This window comes from Mauremys reevesii, linkage group 4 (assembly GCF_016161935.1).
Source record: "Mauremys reevesii isolate NIE-2019 linkage group 4, ASM1616193v1, whole genome shotgun sequence".
Lineage (NCBI taxonomy): Eukaryota > Metazoa > Chordata > Testudines > Geoemydidae > Mauremys > Mauremys reevesii.
Window position 1 is genome coordinate 92,002,476 of NC_052626.1, and position 20,167 is coordinate 92,022,642.

Consider the following 20,167-nt stretch of genomic DNA (forward strand, 5'->3'; position numbering starts at 1 on the left):
AATGACCTGCTAGTCTCCCCTCACACCCATACACATACCCCTTTTAAGAACAGGCCGGACGCACAGCACCGAAGGACTGCTCCAGAGCCCACTGAAATTAAGATGTTGAAAGCCTCTGGGTCATAGATTGGAGCGTCCCACCTGCAGTAGATAGTGGGCAGGCGGACTACTCCATGCGTCAAAGAGACTAGCGATTGCGGGACTGGGACCTGTAATGGTCAACTCACGTGAAAGGGGGAATGGAATTGACAGTGGTGTATTAAAAAGAAACAAACCAGAGGAAATGCAGCTTTAGGGAAGAAGCATCAACATTAATTTGGCATGTCTTAGTTCTTACCAGCTTCGCACAGCTGGTAAAAGTCTACCATAGAAGCACATTTATATAAATCCTTTTTGCAGCCGCCTTATAATGTGTTTGTCAGAAAATTCCAGGACACATGTCATATGCCACACTCCCACCCAGTTTTCAAGCATTCATATTATGTCCTGTCACTCTGGTCCCTCCTAATCAATTCAATCTGATCAATCCTTTATCCGGGCCTAATCCTATTCCCACTTAATTCAATTGGCAAAACTCTATCTCGCTGGATTTCACTGGGAACAGAATCTGGCCCTCAGTTAAAACTACCATCGAGTCACTGGTGGGTAGAGTATCAGGCCCTTCATTTAAAAGAAGAAAGCCCTTCGCATGGCTCCTATGGTACATACACCGGACTAGTAAATTGTCAGGATGCACCTTGAGATTGCTAAACCGTTGCTTTCTGAACGTGTCTCTTTGTAAGGCGATATAGTCCACAAAATATAGTAGTATAGATCAGGAAGGAGAGCCAGGCTCCAAACACCATGAGGACTTCATTATTGTTCCCGCTCTAGTGAGAAGCAATCCAAGTAAAGCAGGTAGCTGGGACAGGCATGTTATGTACATCATAGAACCTTCATAACAGAGGCAAATGTGTGCGCCAGACAATAGGAAATACCTCGTTAAAAATAAAAAAAAGTTAATGACCAGGGCAAAAACAGAAAAATGCATAAAAGCATGAGGTAAGACAAAAAAGAAAAGAAATTATATTTCCCCTACACCAGGAGTTGTCTGCCAAGGAGCAAAAACACCACACACACCAGCCAAAAAACTTGTCAGTGCAACAAGCTAGGTTAAATGCAATCAAAGAGGAAGCGAACAGTAAAGGCTTCCGCGTGGAGGTACCTGTTATAGGGGGTCCTCAGGAGCAGGGCCTGGCTGCCTGTGCAGCTGTCTGTGGGGGTGTGACAGCCGTACACTGGTGGAGGTACCGAGTACTGTTGATCTCCTGTAGACAAACCACAGAGAGTTAACCACAGCCCTTTTAGTAGAAATCTGGATGGGGAAGGGGGAGCGCTACTTTGAAAGTTAGGAAAAGTTCCAATACAAAATACGTTGGCTGGTTGGCTTCAGGATTAAGCATCTCTAGTCAGGTTGGGTGTTTGGCCTGCATAAAGCAAGTTTACTTGTGTACACCGGCCAGATTTTGCTCTCCTTTTCCACCTGCGTAACTCCGGAGTAACTCCAGAGTAACTTCACTACGAGTCACTCTGGATTTACAGTGAGATCCCCGCCATGTAACATCTTTAGCAGCACTAACCAAGTGGCATTGGAGTGCATTACATTTCAAGTATCTCCCACTGATGTGGAGCCCGCAGGCTCAGATAACCCGTGTAATTAAATCGATAGGCTATGCAGCAGCCAAGAGTAAAATCATATATTAATAATGGGACCCCTAGCCTCGGGCAGAGAGCGCCTTGGGTAACATTTGTAATTGCTGGGGCCATCCCATAGCGAGGCCATTTTTGCGCGGGAGGTGTTGGATGTTTCTCCCTCCTTTTCGGCTACATAAAGGTCTCTGACGTTACCTAGCGAGGTCTGTTGACTGATGGGGTCCTCATGTTTGAAGGAGTGGTTTGTAAACTGCGCTGCGTGGTGAGAGGGAGTGTGGCCGTAACTTGGAGTCCCATCAAACGCCACTGTGCTGTAACCTTCCAAAAGAACAACAGAAGAATCGGGAGTTAGTTGCCTAGCCTTGAACTTTCTCATGAAGCAGCTTCCTGCGAAGTGTCTCCAAGCAGGCGTCGAAAACTGAAGCCTACGCTCTTCCAAGGGCTTGAGCTCCCAATGGCTCCCTTCTGCCAAGATCGCCATCAAAGTGAACTCCGATAACCCCAAGAGCGGGTTACCAAAATAGTTCGCTCTATATTTATGGCTGTGGGGCTAGTTAAAGCCTCCCCCTTGGTACGGTTTGTGTCTCTTCTCGGATTGCTGCTCTACTCTGGTACAGCCCCCTCTGCATTTAAGATCGGAAATGGTGGATTTTTGCCCCATAACTCACTCTCACCATTGCAGCCACACAAGTGCCATTTCAAAGCAGCCTAGACGAGAGAGGCATTGAGGCCAGGACAATACATGTTATGTTATCTGACCGGGAAAGTTCAGTTAAAAAAAAAAACACCAAATCAAAGCCTTTGCTGAGAAGGTCAGCTCTGGAGAGGTACTGAGAGGGGGGAAATGGGCCAAAGAGGGTGCTGTGCCCGGGTGGGAGGGATGCCCATTGGCATAGTGCAGCTGCGGGTCAGGAGCAAAGCCAGTCAGTGCGCTATGGAGAATGGAAAATCGGAAGTCTCGTTCCTGTTTAAAGAGGACAGATCGGTTTCAGTAATAAAAAGGATGTTTTCATTAATTGTTGTTCATATTAAAGAGGAAGATTCCCATCTGCTGTGTGTTCTCATCTGCCATTTCCAGTTTTAAAGTTACCCTTTAATCTTTTTTTAAGAACAGCTTTCCGAAGAGTCTGCAATAAAAAGGTGGAATGTTAAATGAAAAATAAACTCCTACTTTAAAGCGAAAATTGCTGGCCAAAATAATAAACACCTTATATTTTTCACCGAGTAAATTCAGATGGAAAGGGATCACCTCTGCTGACCCGCGGCCGACACCCAATCGTAAATCAGGCGTTTGGACACCAACTTTCATTAATTACTTGGAGCCAGCTAAACAACTTCAGCTAAAAAAGTAATTACAAAGTAATATTATCTTTGAGGCTTCTCAGCTCATCAGCATTTACCCCAAGACCCAAAGATGTCAGCGCAGCTCTTTTGAGAGCAAATACAAACCTTAAATCTTCCTTGGCTCTGGAGCTCAGCTTCTTTATAAAGATCACATTTTCTTTTAACCCTTATTAGTCTAGCTCGGGCCTCCTTTGGGGAACCGTTTTGACCAAACACACAGTTGGACATTGGCTTTTACGAATCTCTTTATCCCCATTCTTACATGTATATTCCGCTAGCCTCCTGCCCCCCCATCCCTCCAAAGCCTCACTCCGGATTGGAACCCCGTTGTGCTAGGCGCTGTACAGATACATCAGAAAACAATCCCTGCCCCTACAGTGCTGTGGTCACTTGTTATGACGGAGAGTTTCCAATGAGGTTATATTGCCTTTATTTTAAAGGGCTCGGGAAGACAGATCAGTGGGAGGCAGAAGGTGGAGATTACAGAAAACACTGTGGCGCTGGAGTAGCACTAGTCCCATGCCTCCATTTTATAATAAATCATCGGCCTATGGAATTCCATCAGAGACGAAAGGAGGAAGCTACACAATAGCAAAGATCTGGATGATTCTGGCCTCGAAGTAGTTCTGAACCAGCCCTTTGGCCCGGGCTTCGATTAAACACCGAGCCGCATTTCTCCAGAGCAACCTAGTCTTTGTATCCCACCCCCATGGCTCTGCGGGTCCTCTCTCTTCCAAAGGATGATGGGCCCCTTTGGCAGCGATGACAGCACGGGTACCCCATCCACTTCCATGTTACAGCTGTTTCTCGCCCTCTTATCTCCTTCATAGACTGAAGGATTTTTTTCTTCCCCCTCCTTGTTGCTTGTTAGCGTTCTAAAACACTAACACTTTCTTAGTTACTTTTGGCCTGATGCAGACATTTGGTGACCTTCGAAACTCTGCTCTGAGCAGAATGATGTTTTGGCCACATTTTCCGGTGTTGCCTGACCCAAAGCTTCAGGAATGTGATAAGAGAGTTGAGTTCTGAACAAGCCTCCTGATAGCAAGGTCTCTTTAATTAGGACCTTATCAGAGGCAGGGCTGATTAAAATGTGCTGAAAATAATTGAAAGTTGTGCATCTGTTGGAGCATGCGATCTTCTGAAGGAATCCAATTGTTGGAGGACTCCAGCTGGATGAAAGGACAGGGGAGCCAGAAGAGAAAATGGGCAGAGGTTTCAAAGCCTTATTTTCCCCCCAACACTTGGCAAAAAAATGATTGCTGAGCCAAGGTAGCGTCTTTCCCACGGTCTGAAAAACGTCTGAAAAAGCAAAGTGCAACCTTGACTGATTCAAAGCAAGAACATTTTATTCAGCCCTAAAATCTTACCAAATTCCTCTCGGCCCAAAGGAAGCGTTGTGCGCTGCAAAATATTTTTACTTAGCGGAGAAGATGCTCTTACCCGTTACTATTTTGGGAATGTCACTATACTGGGCGCTATAACTGGATGTGTATCAAAATATGGCACTGACATGTGTGTCTTGAAATCAAATATTTACTGCCTGGGCGCCCTACCGAGGAATCTCGCCAGCAGTTTAGAGATCAGAGTCGATCTTCAGAAAGCCTTAATTTAGCGAAAGCTGGCAGGTAGCCATTTAAACACGGAGAAAGAACAGGTAGGAGACATACAGAGGATTAGTAGATACCACTCATTTCCCCCCACCCCCTAAGACCTAGGTTAACATGGCCATTCTGGAAGATCTTTCAATATTTGATCAGTCCGAGTCTTGTCTTCTCCCTTCAGAAAAAAAGCAAGTGAGAGAATACGATGCGTTTGTAAAAATCAACATATGCAAACAACCGATTGTGTGAAGCTCCATCGAAATGCTAGAGGTATCGCACACCTGCGCGTGCCATAAAGTGATGGTTTTAGCTGATCCACTTACAGTATGATAGGATCTGAGTCACCTCTAGTTTTGGACAACTTTGCTGTCTATTTATTGAAAGATAATTTGCTCCCCGAGCGAAATATATTTCGCCCTAGAGATAAGCTACCAGGTTTGCCTGCAGTAATACCCAGGTCCAGCCAAAGGACTAGTGAATACTGTTCTTTAAAATGATAAAGATTGGTTTAACTCCCCCAAAGAATTTCTTACTCTAGTTTTAATCAAAATGGCGAGGAAAATAAGTTTACTGTGGCTAATATTCTCTACGAATCGATTAGAGGGAATCGATCTGACCAATTGCATTCCTTTTGCCACCCACACAAATGGGCTAAAGTTTATTTTAATATTTAAAATTATCTTAATGTTCGAACCAAAGTTTCCTTCCTGACACTGTTCTCCTCACGATGATCTACAAATACTTTTTAAGTATACAGATAGAAAATCTAACCGAGAATTACTGAATGTATAGTCTCAGAGCTCAGAAAAATATAAAGGTAGCCGTATCTGGTGTTGAATTATTATTTTGAGCAAAATGTAGAATGCAGCTCATTTCTGATGGCCACTGGAAACTGATATTTAAAACAGTTACTATATATGCTGCCCATGACTGTGTCTTAGAAGTGGTCTGCTTCTCCTAATCTTCGCTGTTTTTGTTTAATTTTTTCTGGAAGACCGCAGAAATACTGCATATAAAAATTTTAAACGTTTAAGCAAATATAGAACTTCTTTGGAGACATTAGGTTATTCGAGAGGAAAAAAAAGGCTAAACATTAGAAATCCAACATCAGTCCAGGTGCACAAACTGGAGGGGGAAAAAAAAACACACAACACAGACACAGAGCAGGTATTTGGAAAGGCAAATGCTCTTTAATTTGCAATCATGGAAGGCGTAAATTTCCCATAGCGTTATTTTACCTAACACGTCAGAGAGTACAAGATACCCTGATATCCCCAACTACTCCATTGCCCAGTAATCTGTGCAGTAAAATAATAAAAATAAATTCTAAAATATCAGTAAGACATCCTCCGCGCGCACACACGCCCAAGTGTCAAATAAATCTGAAACATCTCCCCCTCCATACATAATTCCAATAGTGATCGCTTTTCAATAACAAGGCGTTTGAACTACTTTTGGAACCAAGTAAATGAACACTGCTCAGAGATACTTTACATTTACTACGGCCCTAGAACCAACGAGCTTTGCATTTTCGTTTCAATTACTGCATTGCTGAAGTAATTGCTACAGTAACTAAATATTAAACAATGAAGCTCAAATGCTTTGTCCTATATATTCTTAGCTCTTTCTCCCCAATGCCTATTCTACACAACACGACACAATTCAAATAAATAATAATAATAAATAAAAGCCCAGTTTCTTTATCGGGGTGGTGGGTTATCAGTATGTATTACAATGAGGCACTTTAGAAGGTAAGCAATTCAGCTATGTGAATATTGCACTTATTCCACAGAAGAAACCTTGCTCTTGAAGTTGACAAGTGTGTGTACATACACACCCCGAATTGTAACCGATCTGGTGTAAGGCAGTAAGAACACCTTTGTGTAGAAAGGATTTGTTGCCCTCCTCTAAAAAATAATAGGTCATACCTTTGAGAAAAGATAACACAACCTGCCTGAAGATCTCTTCCCATCCGATTAAAAAAAAAAAAAACCCGATCAGGCCTCATGTAATTGATCTTAAAATGTCATATTGAATCAAGGGATGTTCTCAATAGATCTATAATTATATTTTTTTCAGTTTTAGGCTTAAGATCGTTAAACCTTATATCTTAATATCTTAATGCATTTAAGATAATTAAATTAGTAGTTGATTATATGAGGTATTTCTATACCGCAAACCCTTAACCAAGGAGCCATTGCAAGCTTTCAGATGCCCCAGGAAAGTGTTCCACATAGAATAAAAACGACGCACTTATTTCTTTCAAACTGGGTAAAAACTGAACCTTAACCGCAGTGCTTCATTATATGTTGCTTGGTATTTTCCCCCTTCCCCGGTCACATCTGCAGATGTTTAAATTACAGCAAATGGAAGGAAAATGGTTAGATTATAACTACGTGTCCACACTTAGGGATTGCTGGATTTCTGCTAATAGATTTTCCTGGTAATTTAATGGGTGTAAATTTAATGGCTACTGAAAAGAGTAATTTCTCTGTTATTCCCTTCCTAGGAGATTACATTTTAACAGCACATTGAGATTATCTAAATGCCATCCCATTGTTTGGTTAGTTAGGATTTTGTTTTTTAAATATCTTCCTACGGGAGATGCCACAATTACCCGTTTAGTGGCGAGGGAAAAGTGGGCGTGTTATTTCACAGCTTCTAAATGTTAATTTTACAACTAGGGGGCTTCAGATTAAAATATATTCTAACGGAAGTGATTTATTTACGATGATCCATTAACAGTTTAAAGTAATTCTCCACTTTATACCAGATATGTTGGAAGTTAACTCTGTAGATCACCTTGAGAGTAGCCTCACCAATATTTGACTGTCTTGAAGCCAGTCCCACTTTGAAACAAAACTCTGCAAGGAGAAAATTTCCTGGTCTCGCCAAACAACAACAAGAGTGAACCACCCACCTTCACTACAGAAGCTGAGTCAGAACTCAGTTTAAGAGCGAATAGACTAGCGATGCCAATTCGTATATTATTTTAAAGAAAGCCTGAGTTAGTGGCCAGCCCAGTTGAACGCCGGTGTGCAATGGAATTCCCTGTAGAGCCATGAACTGGGTCTATATATGTCGGCCCAGTTTAAGAAGGGGGTTGTCTACTGAGTTGCACGGGGAAGAGGCTCGGGTATTATATTACCCAGCTGCTGCCTGGCGGGGAACAGCCAAGGCACAGCAGTTCTGTTTACAAGCCTGTCGGGATTGTAGCACTCAGAGGGAGAGCCCCATAAACCATTCCCCGAGCCCGGCGGCGCTGGGCGCGAGCTGGCCTTACCTTGGTTGCGGATGGCTTGCTGGCTCTCCAAGCAGTTGGGCAGATAGGGGCCGTTGGGGAACATCCGAGCCTGGCTGGAGGGCGCCTGGCTGGGCGGGGGGGCTCCGAAGGGTCCGTAGCGGCAGGCGCCGGCGGTGCCGGTGAACTGGCCGGAGAAGTGGACGGTGAAGGCGCTCAGGCACTGCTCCTCGTGGGGGTCCGAGGCGTTCCAGCTGGGCTCCTGCTTGATGAAGGAGTGCGGGGCCAGCGAGCCGTAGGACGCCCCCGGGGGGAAGTCCAGGACTGGCGCCCACTGCGCGGCGCTGCTCACCGGCATGGCGCAGTTGCTGTTGCCCGGCAGGGAGGACACGGAGGGGAGCAGGGCGTTGAGATCTCGCACGTCGGAGCCCATCTGGTCGCAAACTTTCCTCCTGCCAGGGAGCCAGTCCCCGCCCGGGCCGCACTTATTCCAGGCGACCTGCCCCCTGCCTGCCAAGCCAGAGCCCGGCTCCGGCTGCAGGCACCACGCTGCCGAGCTCAGCCCCTTGGGGGAAGCTTGCTCCGGAACACAAGTCCCCGGGTCCAGCCCTGCGGGAGCCGGCAGCAGCGCCAGGGCAAGGCTGTTCTCCAGGTTCACCCCTTGCTCTGACAGCACCGGGAGAGCAGCGGGGCGCGCGAGCCGCCTCGAACTCCGAACCTCGGATGCTGCCTGGCCGCCCTCAAATTCCCAAAGCTCAAATAGCGGGGCTTGCACGGGAGGAGGAGTCAGGGGCTCTGATGCTCCATTCACACAACCTCAGCCTGCTCTGCTGCGCCAAGCCAGACCCAAAGCACCGGAGGGAGGGGGCTGGCGGGGCGCTGGGAGACTCTCTCCCCCTGCACGTTACTCCCACCTCTTGGTGCAAACGCCGCTAACCCTAACAGCCCTCGGGTTTGCCTTTGCCTTGAGCGAGGGGCCGCCGCAGGCAGGTTATTAGATGGCTCCAGGTGGTCAGTAAGTACACGCTAAACGACTTCAGATACGAGCTGCTTGCATGTGGAACAGTTATTGGCACAATTGGGACAGGGGAGGGGGATCTATTACAGGTAATCCAGGGAGGGGGGGGGGAGCTTTTCCTTGCCAGAAGCACGAATGAAAGGCACCGGTTTAAAGAGGCAGAAATGTGTCTTTTCATTGCAATCTCTCCTTACTAAAGGTCCCAAGAGGAATTAAACACTCCTTTTGCGGGCACCTGCGGGCAAGTGGAAGCTGTAAGGACGGGCAGGAGGAATTCACTCCAGTAAGTGTGATGAAGAATAAGACTAATAAGATCATTCATTACCTGGCAAGGTAACGCCTAATTGGCCTGATATTTTGTGGCCGTTTTGCGAGGCGGGGGTCGGAATTAATTGTCCGGACATTGGGGAGACATCGAGAACTTCTCTCCTGGGGCAGCCAGTGCGACAGGGCTCCTTAGGGTACCAGAGTACTGAGATTTCTGTACGAATCTCTCCAGAGGCTCAAACTGGAGAGGACCAGAGCTATGGAAGAGAATCACACGGAAGGCAAAGGGCAGAGTCACACAGGAAGGGACTTTAGTTGGCTGGCCAGTGATACTTCAGTGTGCTGAGATATGTGGGATTCAGTCTCTTTAAAAAGATGTCCCCCATTCTACTCAGCGAACTGCTATTTAAATGAAACATACAATCCCATTGACAGGCCTCAGCCAGCAGAGCCGTACACAGTAAACAGGGACTGATGGAGTCTTTGCTTCCAAAGGATGCGCCTGGCACTTCTCCCCTCGAGAAGCCCGGCCTCAACAGCCCTTCGTCCACGCGGGGCTAGCACAGGGGGCAGGACCGTGCTTCCCCGGGAGACCAGCATCCCCTGCAAAGCAGGGCCTGGGGACAGCTTCTATTCGCGATCCCATTAAAACTCAGCGCACCTGCCCTTTCCTTGGCAATGTTACCCGCTGACATTGTCCCCCGGCTCGCAGAGAGGTGAGCCACGTTAGCGCTCGCCCTGGGCTAGCGCAGAGGGCCTGGCTGGGCGTTGAGGTTAGCACCTGCACTGGCCAGGTGTCCCCAGTCGCTGGCTCTCCTATCCCCCGCTCTAGCTCCCGGTTAGATGTTCATCATGGCAATGAAACGCGCGGAATGGAATCCAAACAAACTGCAGGGCGAGGAGCAATTAAAGCCTGAGCCACAGCCCACTCCAATCAATGGGGAGCATCACCATTGACTTCCAGGGGCTTTGGATCAGGTCCTTACAGCGGAGGGGGGGGTCATTAGAGAGCCTTGGCCTAGTGACTCTGTGACTCTGGTCCGTGTGAAATATCCTTCCAACCCTCTCCCTCTAGAGATCGAGCCCCCGACAAAAGCGACACTTTCTCCCACGGGATTGGATTTTGCCTGCAGACAACAGACACTTACCGCAGGGAAAGAGACCGATGCAAACCCATCTTCAGCTCTCACAGCAGTTTGTCTTGTTGGTGTTCTCTGCCCTAGTCAGCCAATAAAGCGGTGGTCGTTTGTTCGGTTTTTTAAAGCAATGACACTCTTTCCAAACACGAACTAGGGGCTCCTGTTCGGTTACCTCCTTTTTTCAAAGTTACTAATAAATCATCTGCTTCTGAAAGACGCTTCCAACGCCTCATATAAACAGGGTTCTCGATGGTATATTTTGATATTACACGCATATTAGAGATCTTTACATTTTGATATTTCATGCATATTGCACGAGAAGCTAAACATTCCAAATCAATCGGTCTGTGTACTTTGTATTTTTTCCCCACCAGGCATGATTCAACCTGCATAACATAAAATTCTCTACGGGACATGTAAAATATTAAACAAAATGCAGCAGTCACTCTCGAACCCCACCCTGCAACCTTCTGCTTTGGGTACGTAAAGATAAAAGATCTCCTTTCAATCTCAACGAACTGCAATTAGCATTTATCTGTAAAACCGAACTTGTCATAGTCTACATAGCAATTTTCACTGTAATCCTTCCCCCCCCCCCACAGCACCAGAAGTTAGCACACTGCATTATCACCTCCGATTTTGTGTTTTAAAACAATAAAAGAATCAATACAAATAACCGTATTTAAGTATCAGGGTCTGAATTTGTTTTCTCCCTTAAGTAATTAACACAACTAAATGTTTTGTAGTTAAGTGATTAAACTACATGATTTTGAGAAATAACGTTTAAGCAAATGTCTTTTAAATCACGGGTTGAATATGTAAATTGGTCTTACTTCTCCTAAAAGGAAACAGATATTAGCCCAAAGGCAATCAGCGAAATGTTGCTGTTGCAATAATCAAAGATCTCTCAGGTTTGAGGAGTTATTGTTAAGTGAGGATTAAACTAAAGAGAACTCTGTTTGTTATAGCTTCCAGAAAATTGCCTGTGAAATTAGAACCCATTCTTTCAAGAAAATGGAGGTGATTCAACCTTCGATTACACTGATTGGTTTGTATTTTTATTTCTGTTTCCTCTCCTACTTCCTAATGTGGTACAAATTAACCTCGTACTGACAAAGCTATAGGCATCTGTTTTTGTTCCTATAGCTCGTGTAGCGTTTTTGAGCCATTGAAAGGTGTATATTCTGCTAGCTACAGTTGTTATGGAATTTGTTTGTTTCAATAGTTTATATTATAAGTGCTTTATAATCTAATTAACCTCCAGTACTGACCACTACAAAACATACGTGGAAATGAACATCTTTGAACTGTGTATACCAAGTATTTTAGGGCTCTCTTAGCACAAAGGCAAAGTCTTCCTAAAAGTGGGCTATCGTATTCTTTAGTAAATTGTTTGCTTTGTTTAAGTAACAAGAAGTCTTACTGAACAGAAAAAGGTAATTTCCTCATTAGGGAGGACTGCATTATTCATACTGTCAGGAAGACTTAGGAAAGCACTTCCAAAGCTTCCCCTCTCTCAGATGAGCACAAAGTGGATAGAATCAAACAAACAATAAACTTTAAACCAAAACAAGGAGCAAATAAATTCCAGCAGGTTCTGTGTTTATACACAACACACCCGCTCCAGCTGAGAATAAGAACTGACAAGGTGAGGGAAGGGAAACAGGTCATTTTATCCCCCCCCCCAAAAAAAACAAGTTTAATTTGTTAAAACTGTGCCTTATTACAGATAAATGTGGAGTTGGGTGAGATAGGTGTTGAAATGTTCCTTGCTCGTGTGTGATCGTTGCTGTAACTGGCACAGGTTACATACAGTCTTTACGAGAGTTTCACCTGACCCTAGCTGGAATGCTAAGTATACATAGGCTGGTTATAGGCTAGGAAGACACATACGTTCCTCAATCGATCAGTCCATCGCTTTTAACAGTTTTTTTAAGAGCCAGATTCAGGTGCATGTACTTCCCAACAGCGATGCCCAGCGATTGCCACCCGAAGAGATCCCACAGGGCAAAGCCACAAAGAAATATCAAATTGGAGACGTCTATATTTATCTATACTACTGGGTTGAGCAAGGAAATCAATAAAAGATTGGGTGGAAGTCTATTTGCCGGTCAACTAGTCCTCCCTTGCCAATTATCAAGGGGAAAAGTCAGAAGGGAGATCACAGAGAGCCCTTGGTAATTGGCCATCCCCACTTTTTACAGCCATTTCCTCACATTCAACAGGGCACCAGGTTAAAAATACCCCTGCAATAGATGCAGTTTATTGTTGGAGTTGTTTTCAAATAAGAGCTAAATGTCAAGGTCAGGCGCGTGTCCGATAACTCAGGAAGGGGTTAGTACATGCATCCAAATCCACTGAGCTCAGAGCCCTCTTCTTCCAGACTTAAAGCGATTCCAGTGCGTATGTATGTGTGTTGAAGGAAACGAGCCCTTCCCAAGTTCATTTTCAGATCTAAGGAGCAAACCCAAGGACCTTCCCTAGTTCAAAAGAACCTTTAAATATCGCTGTATCTACATCTGTCCCATTTTTTAAATATTGGTCGGAGGCCCGAGTCTAATCTCAGACCAGTGTAAATCAGGAGCAACTCCACTATGCGTCTGACGAAGTGGGTATTCACCCACCAAAGCTCATGCTCCAATACATCTGTTAGTCTATAAGGTGCCACCGGACGCTTTGTTACTTAAATTACCCAACATTTAACAGTTCAGAATCTGGTCCCTTGGCCTCAACACAAAAGAGGAACATAGGAATTTCCAGCCCGGGTCAGATTTGCGGCCATCCAGTGTCCTGTCTCTCTGACAGTGGCCATGAACAGATGCCTCAGAGGAAGGTGTGAGAGCCCCAATAGACATATGTGGGATAATCTAAGTGCCCCACTCCCACTTTAGGTCTCATCCACCCCCCGCCCCCCATACTTAGAATGGGTTTAACCCCGGAAGCAGGTTTAATATCTCTTCCAACTTTTTAATAATTAATTGCGAAAGCTCTTTAATAATATCCAGAAGCATTTATTATTCCAGCACCCTGGAATAATAAATTCCAGGGGTGCAGAGATTCCCTCTAGATCCCTGGCAAAAAGGGGCTTTGGGAACCAACTATACACACTGCTGTAGTGTCTACCCTTTCTGCGTTTTTCCCTCTTATTTTCCTCCTTTCCATCCCACCAATTAATGGGCTGATAATTCTTATTACGCTTTACTAAGCACCATAAATGATCCGCTCATGGCTTGGGGGTGGGGAAGAATGACTTAAACAGAGATAAATTCCCAACAATCCCGATCTTTGTTCACGCTGTTCCGTGCAAACAGAGGGATCTGTCTCCTTTCACTCAGGGAGCTGATCAGGGTTTGATTATTTAAGTGCCAAGAGCAGCAGAAACAAAGCTGTGAACCATCTCCAGGAGTCCAGGGTGCAGGGAGCAAAGAGGCTGAGAGAGGCAGAGAATTAATCACACGGGGCCCGATCCTGCATTCCTCCTGCTGAGCCTCAGAGTCGCGCTGAAGTCACGTTTATTTATTTGGAGTTTAAAATGCGCAGCAGCGGAGGTTACAACAAAACAGTAACACTTGTTATTTACAAATAAACCGGTTACAAGGTTGGGATGCACTAGGAATGCAGGATCGGGCCCTCAGCCTCAAGGGAGAGGATCCGGCAGTTATCGGGCGAAGAGGAGGATTCAGACAAATGTGGAGTGGGAAGACAGATTTCAAATGTGAGCTTCCGCGTTTGGAGAGGCGCCTTCTCTGTAACATGTTCCTTCCTTGCAAACAAATAATCGGATTCGCTTTCGGCAGCGTATTAGGAAAGTCAGAGCTCCCAGTCCCCGCGAGCAGATATTTATTTTCCTCATAGTGCATGGATCAATTTCACTGAAACCGGCGGGGAAACGGAGTCGCTTCCCTACCCTTACCCCGTCCCTGCCCGCCTCTAGTCTCAGCTGCATAGAACTGTTAGGTCTAAAGGGAGCAGCAGGACCCATACAACTGCTGCCAGCCGGTCCCCTCCGTGTAGGGCTCCTGATTCCATCCCCATCCGAGCACACGTTCCGCAAGGGCGGAACCCCTGGCCCAGAGCGCAGCATTCCTTTCAATGGCGAGCGCTGCTTGCAACGAATGGCGCGCTCTGGCCCAATAGCGGCTGGATCCAGCTCTTGTTCTGTCCACACGGGCAGTGCATTCCCCGTGTGCTCCCCTTTGGGTCCACGGGCAGCCGATTGATTTCACAATGCGGACACCAGCCCTGCCCTGGCACGAGGGTTAGAGATCAGTGTTGGAAACAGTTCTAGTCGCCACAGAAGGTGCAGATCTAGGACACAGCCTAAAGCCTAACTGGAGGGTGTGTTAGTGTCGTTAGCTGGGGATCAGCAGAGCAGGATTTTCAGTCCCGTGCAGAGGAGAGAACAGTGAGCTTCCTGAGATGGAGATTCCGGCGAGGCGAAATCAGAGGCCGTTGCCACCCTGGGGTGGTGGACGAGAGCTCCCTGATCATCCAACTGAAAGGAAGCTTTAGGTTCACGCTCCGACCAGCGGTTACGCAGGGAAGCTGGAGAGAGAGCGAGGGGGGAAGAGTGACTTTGCGAGGGCAGGAAACAACTGTGTAAAGGAATGTTTGATAAAACGAATCTCCAGTACATATGATATGTATATATTATTGTGAGATCAAACGGAGTGTGCTCTGAGGGAAAGGGATTCCCTCTCCCCCCAAACTCCTTCTTTAAACTTTGGCATGCTGTCATCAACATAGAAGGAAAGTATGGCTGGATTCTGTTAGCTCATCGGCACCAGGGAATTAGAAGCACTTTCAGCCGGTCTCTACCCTGCTTCCTCTGTAACCTTACAAGCAATGTACAACTGTAAAAACAGACAAGGAACCAGCTATCTGTCAAGATGCGTGTACTCCTTAGTGAAGGAACTTAACCAAGTAATAAATAGTGCCAGTGACCTCCCTTTGGCCTCAAAGCAGGACCAAAGTATGCGTTATTAGATCCCCGAGTAGGCAGGCAATTGGACCGCAGAGCCTTCGGAATCCCAAGACGCTGGCCAATGAAAAATGAAACTGAACCAATAACGCTTAATTAATACATGTGCCGCGCTCCGGGGCAGAGCCGGTGCAGAGCTCCCATCTGTAAGCGGTGCCTCTCTAGGGGTACAACGATAATCACCCTGCAGTCCTGGCGGGAGGAGGGGAGCAACGCTACTCAAATATACACTCTGGACACTTCGGAGGTGTGTGATGGAGATTTTCAGCAGCGTACGGGGAATTTCCTTAAATCTTTTCTGCACGTTGCTTTAAAAATCTCAAACCGGTGCACTGCCTGCGCTCGTCTCCTGCAAGGGCGGGTGCGGGGCTTTACGGATTAACTAGTGTTTAAAATGTGTGACCCAAGCACACAACTCTTTACTTACACACACACACACACACACACACACACAGTTTCTGGAATCCTGAACAGTGTAAGGGAACCACACATCACCCCTGGTTTGTAGGATCTAAAGTCCCTGTGCTTGGGAGTGCCCGAGAGAGTCAGTTCTCTGGCTATTTATGAGCAGGGCAGTCCACTAGAAGGAATTCCTTTCCTCATGACAGACCGTCAGCATCGGCCAGATCCCAATGCTACAGCCTGTTCCGTACCTTCCTTTCGATCGCAGAAATCCATTGGCTATTATTGCATTAGAATTTCCCTCCGGTTCGGAGGCTGGATTCTTCTGCATTCTTGTTTTCTGTGCTGCTTGGTCTTGCTTGGGAGTCGAGGAACGGCAAGGAGCTGCCCGAGCCCTCGTGAACTGCTAGGAGACCAGGCTGGAGTTTATGGGAGGTTGCGTTCACCAGTATCAGCAACTGACAACAAGTTTGCTGCAGCTCTATTTCTTCCCTCACTTGCTCCAGTGTCAATGCTGTACACAGTACTACAGTAAATATGCCACAGCAAAGTGTTCCCATGTTCTGCGGACGCCAAAATAAGACAGATTTGGGGAGTTTACTCTATTATTTTACCGTAAATCTTTGAAATTCTGGAACTAATTATATAGAGGATATGTCTCAATTTGTTCTGCATTAATGCCACATTGGGAATGGAGTCAGGGCCACAGCCAGAGCACATACTCGAGCACATGAAATTGATGAACTGAGACTTGCTGCTAGTCCCGAACACACCATCTGGAATTCCAGTCTGAGGTTACAATTAGAACTTCTGACCCCAAATTCAACTTTGTGGAGAAGGGAAAAAAAGTTACTTACTCTGCACCTGTAGGAAACACAGTGTTCAAGTCTCCCTCTTTTGAAAAAAAGTCTGTCTCAATGTTTGATAATACATCTAGTTCATACAAATGCTTTTCACCCAGCCTGGGTTTAATTCATTGTCTTACATTTTCCCCTCCTAATTTTCTTGATTACCGGCTTTAATTGTATCATCACTGAAAGAATTAACCAATAAATAGGTTTGGTAAGTGTTCTTTCACTTTGTTGAGGCATCTGATAAAGGCTACAATAATGATCTAGCTCTATGCTTGAATTCTTGGTAGGAAAAACAACAACTAGTATCTGCCCCTTTTAATAGTGTCATAAATAACTGGGCAGCTATCATTCCACTTTCTGTAGTAACTCTCCTCCTATTATTTAGTCTCACCTTGCACCCCTCCTGGATGGAAATGGACTAAATGAAGTACTAGGTAGTACAGGGGTTCTATTAAAATTTATTACCAGGCTGCTAAGACAAAACTGAATGTAAATCATCAAGCTGTATAAGGTCATAAAATATCCCTGTGCAGCTAGCCTTAGCCAAGATTCTGGTGAATAAAAGTTCATATAGAACTAGATACCAGTAACATCTTTCAGATCTGGTATATATGACATTTTAAAAGTCTCAGATGTACAGGGAGATATACTTAGAGTAGCTAAAATAATTATATTGAAATTTTACTGGTATTTGGCACTTTAGTATATGCTTTTTGTTTTTACTTTAGGTAACATGTTGCAGTTGGATTTCATCCTTTTCTCTCTGACATTTTAAATTAGTAAATAATGTATTATATAGAGAAAGGATCTAAAAGTCATGGAATGAATCAGAAATGACTACTTTTAAATATGCTAACTGGGAGCTAAGGAATTAATCTGATCTATAGCTTGGTAGAATACAGCTTAAAGCAGATCCATCTTTAAATATAATATTGTAGATGAAAAAGTAGCAAGTCACCCCTGTCCCCTATAAAATTTATGAGAACTCCGAGCCATCTGGCATTTTGTCTGTGAATCCAGATACACATCTGGAATGCAATGGAAGGATTTACACATTCAAAAGAGGTGGGAAAGGTCCAGCTAAAATAAGCACATTATGCCAAGTCACTAAAACAGAGCTCAGAATACTTATGACAACTTTGTTCAGTAAGTGAAGCCTGTTTGTGACTGGTACTGACACAGAAGATAACCCAAGGTCTCACTAACCTTAGCAAAATAACAGGGCAGTACTGCCCTAAGGGTGAATTGTTCTATAACAATTTCTCCAATGGATTAGGCACAAGCATGTTTTCCTACCATGTATGGCTTCATGTTTCATTTTTATTTCTCAACAAACATTTAACAATGCAAGGGAAGTCCTAATTTCAGTTGATTCTACCCCTTTGTAGTAACATAGGGCAAAGATACACGACAGACCAGATTCTCAATTGGTATAAATCTGTATAACTCCACTGGAGTTCTGACAATTTATTCTAGTTGAGAATCTGGTCCATTTCTCTAAAATCTTGTTCTGAACCCCTGGGTACAGAGGAAGTGATGTCAAGTGAGTGGCTGCATCCTTAGGCCTCAGAAGTGCACTTCAGCACCTACCCACTTAAGCACATGCTTAAAGTTAGGCATATGCTTAATACCTTTACTGGGACCTTGATTCCATTTTGGGGGGAAATTCAAAGTCTCCTCTTTGTCCCACTGCATAATAATGACACCAGAACCCAAGAATATGAAGGCTCTAGCAGTGTGTCCAGTGGTTAAAGCAGGGACTATGAATAGGACCCGGGAATTTTAGTTCCACGTGCCTCTATTTATTCACATGTACAATGGAAATAGTGACATGCTTACCTATTTCACAAGGGTGTTGGGATAAAGAGTGCTATATACATGCATACTGTGTATTTTGTTCAGCAACAGTGGGTCAGTTCTCTCCCAAAACTCTTTTCTATAGCATTTCTTGTCAGGTATTTCTGTGTCTGACAAGCAGGAATATGAATACATTTTGAAATATGTAAAATATACCAACATTAAGGCTTACACCATTCCATCATTCAAGTTGAAAATGAAGGATGGAAGGAGCTTGTCCATATCTTAAATACACAGTAACCAACGTTTGTGGGGACAGCAGTGGTTGGTGGCATGTTTTGATATTCTTGCTGACAGCAGATCCATAGCAAAAATGATGGCCCAGTACTGTGGAAGACTTGGAATGTGGCAGAACCACTAGAATCCCACTGCATGATGGGATCTCATACTGCTAACCCATGCAAGATGTCAAAGCTATATGTGATTTGTTTGTTCCTTTTTGTGCAGGAGGAGTGAGTGGATTTGCATTTAGTGGCCAACACATGCAATCTGCCACGGGGAGAGCGCAGAAAATGCCAGGGCTTCTGCAACTCTCATAGTACTGTACCAGCCACAGAGTGTCTCCACTACTTCTTCACAGCATGGGTAGATGATTCCATGCTCGCAGGCCCTAAGGACACAATCATTTTACTCAATAGAAGTCAAGGAAATTGACACTTTCATTCAATCAAGGCTGATTATGCTTAGAATTCAGATGCTCTGTGCTTATCAGACTACTTCATACAGTGTTCCTATACAGGCACACGTCTATAATGCTCACAGACACATACTCTCTCTGCCCTATATAAATGGATCCACTTAGAACACACATTCAAGTATATGGAAATGAAGTACCTATACTGAGGGCCAATACCTTAATTATTTCTGTATGGTTCTTGAAAAATAAATTGCTGGAAGCAATTAGCAATAAAAGGCAACTTCAAAAAGTGACTTCTCCCAGCCCTTTATTCTGCTTCATTCCCTCCACCCCAAAAACACCCACATAAAATTTGCTTCCTTCCTTCCCCATCTCCATTAAATCCAACTCTTCCTTCATGTATGCACTGTTGCATATAACATCCAACCAATTTGCTGAGAGGGTAGACAATCAACTGTAACTCCCCTCAACTTCAACTCCTTCCTCACACCCCTTCAAAAGTTTTTTACTGTCAGTTTCTAACAGTAAAACAGGTTTTAACAATGGGTTCTGAAATAGTGCTGAATACAGTCTGTCTTCTCCTGTCTATTCTGGTATTTATATGGCCCCCAACACAGTAGTACTGCAGCACCCATGTTTTCCTTGTTTACACTTGCAGATAAAAAGGGGGGGGGTGTGCTGCTGAGCCTAAGGGTTGTTTTTTTTTTTTTTTTTGTAGTTTAGATAAACTTTGAGGCTGGGGAGAAATGGAACTGAAGTTAAGGGGGAGAGGGGGAAAAATCACTCGTTAAAGCAGAGTCTTAGGGTCAAATTTATCTCTGGTGTAAGCCTGATGGACTTACATGAAGGATGAATTTGGCCCTAAAACAAACTTAAAAATAACCAATGTTTACTTTCCACTATTCAGTTGAAAAATGTTAGAACAAGAATTAAAGAGACATTGGAAGTCTGCTGTATCTAGACCAATCAGAACTGTTATTTATTTGTCTTCTTTTCTTGTTAGTTCATTGTAGAGTTAAATGACATGCAGATCAGACTAAGACTACCTTGGTGATACCTTACCTAATCTCTGTTCAAAAATATTAAACACACTGGTGGAAAAGAAATAGAAAAAGCAAGGGACAAAGAGAC

The 20,167-nt window shown here is 44.7% G+C and overlaps 1 protein-coding gene and 1 long non-coding RNA gene across 9 annotated transcripts in view; one reads left to right on the top strand and one right to left on the bottom strand.

Annotated features, from left to right (window-relative positions):
- WT1 (WT1 transcription factor) overlaps window positions 1-20,167 on the bottom strand; it is a 137,082-nt gene that overhangs the window by 40,030 nt on the left and 76,885 nt on the right. For 4 of the 7 annotated variants that reach the window (XM_039536346.1, XM_039536345.1, XM_039536344.1 and 1 more), the window contains exons 1-3: window positions 7,924-8,590; window positions 1,888-2,010; window positions 1,205-1,307 (exon numbers count right to left, since the gene is read on the bottom strand). In XM_039536346.1, the coding sequence (XP_039392280.1) occupies window positions 1,205-1,307; window positions 1,888-2,010; window positions 7,924-8,314 (617 nt within the window). In that variant the 5' untranslated portion in view covers window positions 8,315-8,590. Of the gene's footprint in view, window positions 1-64; window positions 978-1,204; window positions 1,308-1,887; window positions 2,011-7,923; window positions 8,591-20,167 lie in introns of those variants that run through there. The other 3 variants (XM_039536348.1, XM_039536347.1, XM_039536350.1) reach the window with 2 other exon arrangements.
- On the top strand, window positions 8,792-19,601 carry LOC120404229. Of its 2 annotated transcripts, XR_005597874.1 has the most exons (5): window positions 8,792-8,896; window positions 9,099-9,182; window positions 10,680-10,784; window positions 11,274-11,353; window positions 18,847-19,599. It is a non-coding gene; the product is annotated as an uncharacterized LOC120404229 (long non-coding RNA). The 2 variants fall into 2 exon arrangements; XR_005597875.1 differs by lacking the exon at window positions 9,099-9,182 and having other exon boundaries at window positions 8,809-8,896; window positions 18,847-19,601.